The sequence below is a fragment of the Talpa occidentalis genome, unplaced genomic scaffold (assembly GCF_014898055.3).
Source record: "Talpa occidentalis isolate TD23 unplaced genomic scaffold, MPIMG_talOcc4v2.1 talOcc4.16, whole genome shotgun sequence".
In the NCBI taxonomy this organism is placed as follows: domain Eukaryota; kingdom Metazoa; phylum Chordata; class Mammalia; order Eulipotyphla; family Talpidae; genus Talpa; species Talpa occidentalis.
Window position 1 is genome coordinate 80649575 of NW_023601653.1, and position 10017 is coordinate 80659591.

General features: G+C 35.5%; 1 protein-coding gene across 1 annotated transcript; it reads left to right on the forward strand.

Annotated features, from left to right (window-relative positions):
• Positions 1–8692: 8692 nt before the first annotated feature.
• LOC119248434 (olfactory receptor 6C74-like) lies at positions 8693–9631 on the forward strand. Its single transcript, XM_037515389.1, has one exon. It carries the CDS (start codon positions 8693–8695, stop codon positions 9629–9631), a length of 939 nt encoding a protein of 312 aa, XP_037371286.1.
• The last annotated feature ends 386 nt before the right edge of the window (positions 9632–10017 follow it).

The window sequence follows — 10017 nt, forward strand, 5'->3', positions numbered from 1 at the left end:
AATCACAGTGAGATATATAAAAGAGATTATTACAGAAAACTGCAAAACAAATACCTACATTTGGTCTGAATTTCCTTTACTCTGACATGTCCTTTTGGTTCTTTCGGAAGTCCCATGATGTTTTCATTACAATTGATTCTCAATCATGCCCTTCCTTTCAAAATCAAAATTTTGTTTTTATTTTTCATTATAAATATTCTCATATTTGACCCTTCCTCTCTATTCTTTCACTGAAGTGCAAATAATAAATGAAAGTTTAACCTTTATGTATCTTATCATGAGGTGATTATTCTCAGATGTGCAATGTATTTTGTTCTCTTATTTAGTGTTCTATAAAATAGAATGTTTAAAACAACTTTATGATGCGGCTTTTCCAGAATTTTTTTTGTCTTACCATGGATTTTTATTTCCCGTTACAATTTTCAGTTGTTTTTCCCTTTGAATATATTTAAAAGTAGGAATTTGATCTTAAAATACGTTATTCTTTGCCTAAGAATAAAACTAACTTGTACCCTTAAATCTTATATACTATAGCATACAAATTCATAAGGTATATTATCTTTATATTATGTTTGGTCTTCTATAAGTAAAATTTGAATCATATATGTGCACTAGACCTTGGCAACTTTTTTTTTAAAGATTTATTTATGTATACAAGAACAGGGGTACAGACCAGAGGGTGGGGGGTGAGAGGATTCACCAGAGACAAAGTAGGGAGCAGAACAGGCAGATTGACTGAAATACACTGCTGAGGGGAGCAGCGGGCGAGTCAGGAGAGGTCTGCTGCACCATATGGGTTGCTCCCTGGTCGGCTGGGGATTCAACTCATGCTGGAGAGGATGCAAATAGCTTCAAAGGCTGCGTCTTAACCCCATGTGTCACCAGGGAGGCCTGATCTTGGTAACTTTGATTAAGACTAAAATACAGTCTGAGGAGATCACATTTGATATTTTGTCAGCTAGTCCTCATTCAACTTAGAACTCTGTTCCTTGAACTCTACATCTATAACACAATAAAACCTAGATCTTTTTTAAGAGGTTAAGGCTAATTAGAATAATAAAACAGTTAATGGATTAAAAGAGGAATGTTAATTATGAATTTTTTTTTTATTTCACATTTTTTTTGTTTCTTAGGAAACAAAAAAACATTTTTTTTGTTTTCTTAGGAAAACAACAACAATGAAATAGACCACATAAGCCCTTTTATTTCAAAGCATATAACTAGTGGTATTCAATGACTATGATAGGGGAATATTAGTGTTCTGTGGTGGGCATAGAGTAGCAACGAACATTTGAAGAGATGGGAACCTATACCCTTAAATCTTACATACCATTATAACCCAATGCTATGTCAATTAAAAAAAATGTAATTTAAAAAATATAGAGATAATTGGGGATAAAAGAAAAACTAGTCATGACAGGTAAAAGAAAATCAAATTAATTATTTTAATTGGACCAAGTACTGATAATAAGACAGTAATCAGTAGTAAATGTTGTGGAAAAGGACATGTATTTTAAAACTATTTAAAGTTATTAAAAAATGTCTATATGTACCAACCATTTTATAGGAAATAAAAACACAGATGAACATATTAAATTATACAATAAAAATCCAAAATATTCACTTTAGAATGCAGCATAGTCTATATTAAAATAGCCCTGTTGCTTCAGAAGGATAAGAATCAAGAACCAGAAGTTTCCAGAAGGAAAGGGAACAAAAGGTATCATTCTAGATAGAAGAGACATCAAGTGAAACAGGTAGACTTCAGATTGATACTAATTTACACTAATCTGATATTATTTTAACAAAAAGTTGCATTTTAAATGTGATTGAATAGTTAAAAAATGTGTTGAATATGATGTAGTCAATGGATTGTATTTTCAAATCCCTTATCTGATAGAGTCAAATAATGGAATATACAAGAATGAAATATGATATCTGTGGTTTGTTTTAAAATTGTGCTCCAAAATTATAATGTTTATAACACTTGAATTTAAAATAATGTATTCCTGCATGTTCATTATACTATTCTTTGTATTGTTTATGATTATCAATTTACAAAATAAATATTTTAGGATAAAATATAAAGGTGGAAATAAGGTGACTGACATTGTTAATGTTCTAGTTTACATTATGTTCCTTAACTATTAACCAATTAATATTGGAAATACTTTGTTAATTATCCATGCCCTTTTTGGGTATAGCGTACTAAAAAAAAGTCAAGGATAAAAGGGCAAACCAATACTGTATTAATTCTAAGAAAAGTCCTATTTCTTTACCTAATATTTATTGGAACTATAACCACAAAATTCTAAATATTGAACATTCCAATTTTTAAAACTACTGCTTAGGATACTAAGGACAATTATATACAAGGATAGTAGTCACAGACACTTTTTATTTTAATGAGAATTCCTTTCCAAATTCCTACCTGCAATCTGTCCTTATGAGGTAGGATAGAAAATAACATTTAATGTTATTTTAATCATTAAGAAGAACTAGTATTTATTAAGTACTAATCTGTGCCATACATGGTCCTAGCCACCTCACCCCTGTGAAAGTAGCCCATTTGAAAATAGTTAAGAAATAACAAGTATTGGTGAGTACGTGGAGAATGTTGGTTGATTGCAGACTGGGCCAGCCTTACAGCAAACAGTTTGGCATGATCTCAGAAGGTTAATGCTAGAGCCAGTCCACTCCTAGGTATTATTCTGAGGAATGCAAAAACATGCATTTGAAAGGATATGTGCTCATATGTTCATTGCAGTACCATTTGCAATAGCCAAGTTATGGAAGCAACCTATGCGCCCAAGGACAGGTAACTGAATACAGAAGATGTGGCCCAGACACACAATATATACACAATATACAACCGCCTTACAAGAAATGCGAGAAGGGGTTCTGATACTGGAAAAGATAAAAGGAAAAAATATAAGACATTAAACAACAGGATCAATAGTAATACATAATCAAAATTATAAACAAGAGTAATGAGACAATAAACATTAAAAGGGAGAAAGAAGACAGAATCTATATAATCAAATGATTGCTACCAGCACAAAATACACTCAGACACAGAATTTGCTATAACCACAATGCAAAAAACGTGTTAACCAAACAGAAAAACCTAAGATAATGACACAAAGAAGAAATGAAGAAACTGAGAGAACCAGCAAGGAAAGCTATCTAAATAAAAATTTGGATAAATAGAATGACTTGTACATATTATAATTTCAGATTTAAAGACAAAGACTTAGAGTGAAAGGTTGAAGCAAAGTATATCAAACCAATAACACCAAGAGAGAAAAAGGAAGAAACTACTATTTCTAAATCTGATAAATTAGACCTTCAGCCAAAAAAGGTAACTAGGAACTAAGATGTGTATGACATCATGATCAAGGGGACAATTCATCAAGAAGCTAAAATGGACATGAATATATACATACTCCATACAGGAGCCCCCCAGAATATAACTCAACAACAATCAGCACGAAAGCAACTCATTGACAGCAACACAATAATAGTAGAAAATCTCAATACACCACTTACACCCATGGATAGATTATAAAGACAGAAAGTAAACAAGGAAATGAGGTCTTTAATGAAGCTTTGAACTTAGTAGACAACTATAAAGTTTTCCATCCCCAAAGAATTGAATATACATTCTTTGAAATGTACAAGAAACTTTCTCAAGGAGAGGTCAGATGCTGGGACAGAAAATATGTCTCAAAAAAAATGAAGCATTGTCCCTCACGGGTGGAACACCTAACAAGTATTCAGGAACTGGATACCAGGGAGAATCCTGAAGCATGGGGGTGACAACGAAGCACACCCCTTGCATGTCAGAGACCCAACGCTGCAGTAGGATGGGAGCCATCAAAAGCCAGACATCTCAGTGGCAAACATGTCTCAGAGAAACATGGGGAGGCAGCAGTCTAGGTGAGATTGAGATAGCAGGGCTGCAGCCTGGCAGGGGCCCTGGCGTGGGGAGAGTACAGGCATGGCAGAAGCCCACATGCTTGGGGAAGATGAAGCACAAAGTACAGAAACAGGGTACTCCACATGACGCAGAGGAAAACAGCCACTTGGGATCTATCCAGGCAGGAGCAAGTATACCACAGTCACTCAGTCTGAGATCTGGGACCCTAAAGAAGAATGACTTTGGGGTCCTGCCTGTGAACTAGGTCTCCCCAAAGACATCCATGACTAGCTGCTACCCCAGAACTTCCATCCCTCCCCACTAATAACAGAAGCTGTAAAGAAGTCTACAGCTACCGATCAGGGAGACCAGTGGGAGGCAGAGGGGGACTGACCTAAAATGGAGGCCGTGGAGGACTGACCTAAGATGGCGGCTCTGAGAGCAGCCTCCGGTCTCCTAATCAGAAAACATTTCCTGCTGACACGCACCTAGAGAGCCCCAGCATTTTCACATGCTGCTGTGTCTCTACACTGTTCCTATCAATGAATTAGGAATAAAAGTTGTGAAAATCGGGCCTACCTGGTGGCGCAGTGGTTGAGTGCCACACTGTGAAACTGTCTGCAGCCTCTGCAGCACCGGTTCGATTCCCTGCCGCCCAGGGAGAACCCCACATGGCGCGCAGACCTCTCCTGCCTCGCCCGCTGCTCCCCTCAGCAGTGTACTTCGGTCCTTCTGCCTGTTCTGCTCCCCGCTCTGGTTCTGGTGAATTCTCTCACACTCCCGTGCTTCTGACCAGTACACCAGTTCTTATATAAAATAAATAAATAAATCTTTAAAAAAAAAAAAAGTTGTGAAAATCCAGGCCTAGCAGTGTAAAAACTCCCCTGTGATCCACTACTGTCCCCCTCCCTTCAGCTGCTGGCGGAGTGTGGGCTCAAGTGGAAGATTGAAGATCCTTCCTCAGTTCGAACGATTTGAAAAAAATCATCTGATTATCTGATTTTTGAAGGCTTTGAAAAGCCCCTGAATGACTTCATACAGGGGACCAGCCCCATCGCACGCTCCCAACACACCTACAGATAGAAACAAAGCCAACCTTTGGGGCTGCATATTTTAACAGTAACTTTTAAGAAAATAACCATCTCTATTGTGCAAATAGGCAAACCTGATCTATTGGAATTAAGGGCAATAGTTAGCCCTGAAAGGGATAGTGAGCAGAAGGGAAAGGAGTGATGGTCAGGAGGACGGGGAACTGTTTGTCCATTGGGGAGCGCAGGTCTGGGAGGGAGAGGGAAGAATACAAAAGAATATGGTGATGGTTCCTGGGTGATATGTGGCAGGAGAACTATGGGGGCTACAGGACATAAAAAATTAATTAATTAATTAATTAAAAGAGGGGGAAAAAAGATGACTAAGTTCTATAAATGTGATTTCTGTTCTGTATTTTATACTTCAATAATTTCTTTAAACGTCTGCTGTGTAATGCCTCAATGATTATAACGCTTATCTGTAAGAGCAGATACTTGTCATTTAAGTACCTAGAATGGCAAGTGGATTTGAAATGCAACTTTATGTAAAATCAATCAAATTTTCCTATAGATTGGTTCTGGGAATTTAGACAGCAGGTACAAACATTTGATTCTCAATTGTCTGTCTGTCTAGGAGCTCATTCCCCTTCAATTAAGAGCTCTCTAAATCTGATCTAAATGGATGAGATACCAATTAATATTTTTTAATCAGTGATGACATCAACTTTGACTCTTGTTACTCAAAAAGGATGAATCTCAGAGGCTTAAAAAATGTATGTGTAAGTATTGAATTTATCTCAGTTTAACATTTTAGCAATTAACCTTAAGATCTTATCGGAACATAGATTAATGAATTGCATTTTTATGATGTATATTTTGTCACAGACATAGAAAATGACTTAGTTTTTCTTAAAAGTCCTTTGGTTGTCAACAAATTGTTGCCTCACAAAGGTCTTATCTTTTTTAACTAGAGTTTATGGAATACAGATTTCTCCACTTGTGACTAGTTCATCCTGTACAGTGTTCTCTAGGGTAAAGTTTACTTGTTTTTCAAAAATATGAAATCAATCCTCTTGAGACTAGTGGCAGAACATATAAAAAGGAATTATTTTGCTACTTGTAATCATAAAAACTAAAAGCCAAGCAATTGGGTTTCTCAAGGAGGACAGAAACATCTTAAAAACAGAATGATCTTGAAAACTTATTATTTTATTCCTTTTTAAAAAAAAGTTTAAAAAAGATGTATATTTTATACATAATAAAATATGCTATGATTAAACAAAATATAAATTGAAGAACATTGTTTTAGAAATTGAGAAGAAAGGAAACTAGATAAATTTCTTGTCATGATAAAAATCTTTGAGCTTACATCCTTAGTGTGTTTTATTAGAACTAATGTACTTTTAAATGTGAACCCAAGATAAAGTAGGGATTAAAGAAAAAAAATGTTGGATAAACCACCCTCAGAAATTGCTTCTGTTCTAGGATTCATATCAAAAGCAGAGTTGGAAATGAAATTACTGCAAGAGACAGTAAGGTTTGAAAAATTTATGTTTTTATTTTAATCACAATAATTTATTTCATGAAGCTTGAAAAATTGATTCCAGTAGAGTCTATTGGCAGAGTTTGGCATGAAATTCAAAACTTTTTTTTTGCAAAGCAATTAAACTTTTTTTTGCAAAGCAATTACTATTTTAAACATAATACTGAATGAATTGATTGTTATCTTAGTAGGAAATCTTCATTTGGTAAGTATCTAATTTGAATAAATATCTGTCACAGTATCCAACAGAATTGCAGCAATGTTCCTTGTGAAATAAATGTGCTGTTTCCTCCACATAATTATACATAATAGCATATGATTTTATTCTACATTGTCATTATGAATTATGACACTAGAATGATGAAATCATCCTGAACTTGGGAAATTATTGTTTTATATTTGTCAGTCATATTGAATTCAATAGAATTCAAACATGTCATGAACTTTCCAACTTTTATGTGCTAAAGAAATATCTTACTCTTTTCTAAGCCATAAATTGGCAAAGCAATTACAGAAGCCCTTGGGACTCTAAGAGTGCTTGGAAACAATAATCAGTCAATGTAAACTATTTTATTTACATTCAGTAAATGTAAACTATTTTATTTACATTCAGTAAAATAATTACTGGGAAATTAGAAAGAAAATATAATGTTGTCAAGTAGCTTGTGATATGTTTTTTATTTTCAGTAATTTTAAAATTTAAATTCTGGCTAAAGACTACCCACATAAGAGTGTACCTCTGATTTTGTGTTTAGACTCTATGTAACTCATCTGTTGATTGAGGTTTTCCTATTGTTGTCTTTAATTTTTAAAATTTAAAAATTGTGGGCCTCCCTGGTGGTGCAGCGGGTTGAGCACAGCACTGTGGAGCTGTCCACAGCCGTGGCAGCCGGGGTTCAATTCCCGGCCTGCCAGGGAGATTCCCACATGGCGTGGCAGACTTCTCCTGTCCTGCCTGCTGCTCCCCTCAGCAGTGTATTTCGGTCAGTCTGCCTGTTTTGCTCCCCCCTCTGTCTCTGGTGAATCCTCTCATCTCCCATGCCTCTGGCCTGTACCCAAGCTCTTGTACAAAAATAAATAAATCTTTAAAAAAAAATTTAAAATGTACTTTTCAATGTACTTTTAAATGTGATGAGTATTCATTTTACTATAAATGCCCAGAATATAGACAATTCTAGAAAAATTATTAATTGATGGTATAAGAAAGAAAAAATATGTAAAAAGGAGCAAAAGAGGTAAGAAAAAAGGGTTTTATTCTGCTGAAATAATTTCTAATCACTGGAAATATTTGTCTATTGTTTTAACACCAGATCTGGGCTATATGAAATGTAATAAGTTAAAATAAAATTTAACCTGGGACAAAGTTTTTCTTAAAGAAAAGATTATAGTTTAGAAAAACTTGGCGATGCTTTTGAGGTGATCAATATGAGGACCAAGGCATGGTTGGAAAGAAGATTCTAAAAAATGGGAAACATGAAAAGGTTAACATGAATTTAATTGTTGTGTGTGACCAAAAAGAAAAAATATGGATATGATTAAGAGAGAAGAGCTTACTCGCAATAAGGACAGCCACACAGAGGGTGACACCAATACAAACCAACAGGCTTATCCAGCTGAAAGTTATTTTTTTAAATAGCTTGTTTTCTAGAACCTGCCAAAGTCCCTAAAATACTCAAACATGCTACACAGCAATACAATTGTGTGACAAGATCCTTGATATCTGCTTTGGTATCTATCCGAGAAAAGACACCATCCAGATGAGAGAGGAGTATATTTACGTGCTCAGGGAAAGCACAGCTAAGTGTTCTGAGCATTTAAATATTGACGTCTTCTGAGTGTTGGTAAAGTGTTACATTTCCACTGGCTATGGTGGCAGATCTTTGGGCAAAGTTTATTATGATTTTAAAAGGTCCAGAGTCCACAATGAAATTTGACTGAGAGAACTGAAAATCTACTCTTAAGATTAATAAACACAACGATGTGTTTGACTCTTATCCCTCTGTAAAATTAGGATAATGAAATCTTCACACTTTTCCAAAAAGTTATTGAAGCTGTGTAGTTTTAAGATCTATGACAAGGAGATAGTTACATTAAAAATACATATTAACCATAAAGAATTTCAGATGAGTATCTCTTACCAACTTTCCTCCTGGATTCTCACTACACACTACTTTTTTTTTCTGTTTCAAATAACAGCCAACCATGAGAAACCACACCACAGTGACAACCTTTATTCTTCTTGGACTGACAGATGATCCTCAATTACAGATGGTCATTTTCCTTCTACTTCTCTTCACCTACATGTTGAGTGCCACTGGGAACCTCACCATCATTGCACTCACCCTACTGGACTCACACCTTAAGACACCCATGTATTTCTTCCTCCGAAATTTCTCATTTTTAGAAATCTCATTCACGACTGTCTGCATCCCCAAATTTCTGGTCAGCATGGCCACAGGAGACAGGACCATTTCTTACAATGGCTGTGCGGCACAGCTGTTTTTCACTATTCTTTTGGGGGCAACTGAATTTTTTCTTCTGGCCGCCATGTCCTATGACCGCTATGTGGCCATCTGCAAGCCGCTGCACTACACCACCATCATGAGCAGCAGAGTCTGCAACTTGCTCATCTTTGCTTCTTGGTTGTCTGGCTTCATGATCATTTTCCCAGGGCTCATTATGGGTCTCCAGCTTGACTTCTGTGCCAACAATGCTGTAGATCATTTCTTCTGTGATGTTTCTCCTCTACTGCAACTCTCTTGCACAGACACAAAACCAATAGAGTTAATAGAGCTTCTGTCAGCCATTTTGACTCTCCTGGTTACCCTGGTGTTAGTGATTCTCTCTTACACGAACATCATCAGAACTATTTTCAAGATACCGTCTTCTCAACAGAGAAAGAAAGCCTTTTCTACTTGTTCTTCTCACATGGTGGTTGTGTCCATTTCTTATGGCAGTTGCATCTTCATGTATGTGAAACCTTCTACTAAGGAGAAAGTGTCTTTAAATAAAGGGATAGCTCTGCTCAGTTCTTCTGTGGCTCCCATGTTGAATCCCTTCATTTATACCTTGAGGAACAAACAAGTGAAAGACGCTTTGAAGCACATGATCAAAAAGATGGAAATGTTGTCCATGAAATGAATCAATATGGTGGTATCATTAAGGGTATGAGTAAAATAAAAAATAAATAAAACAAGAAGGGTGGATACTGTTGCAGAATTCTTCACTATTTATCTTCAAATAATATGTCCATCTTTTTGAGTTGTAATTCTCATTGTGATCAGCCTAATCTCTAAAATTTTGCTTTCATGGCTATTTTTCCCTTTAGCTGAGAACATGTATAAAATGTATTTCTTTTTGTTGTCCAATTCATTTAAATTTTTGTTGCTACCTCTAAAGATGTGCTTTCAAAATTCTCTGAGTGATTCAAAGTTTGATTTCTTTTTTTTTTATGTTCTTTTCCATTTTTCTAGAATTCTGATTTGTATTTGGTATACTGTACATAGTTTAATATACCACATAGATTT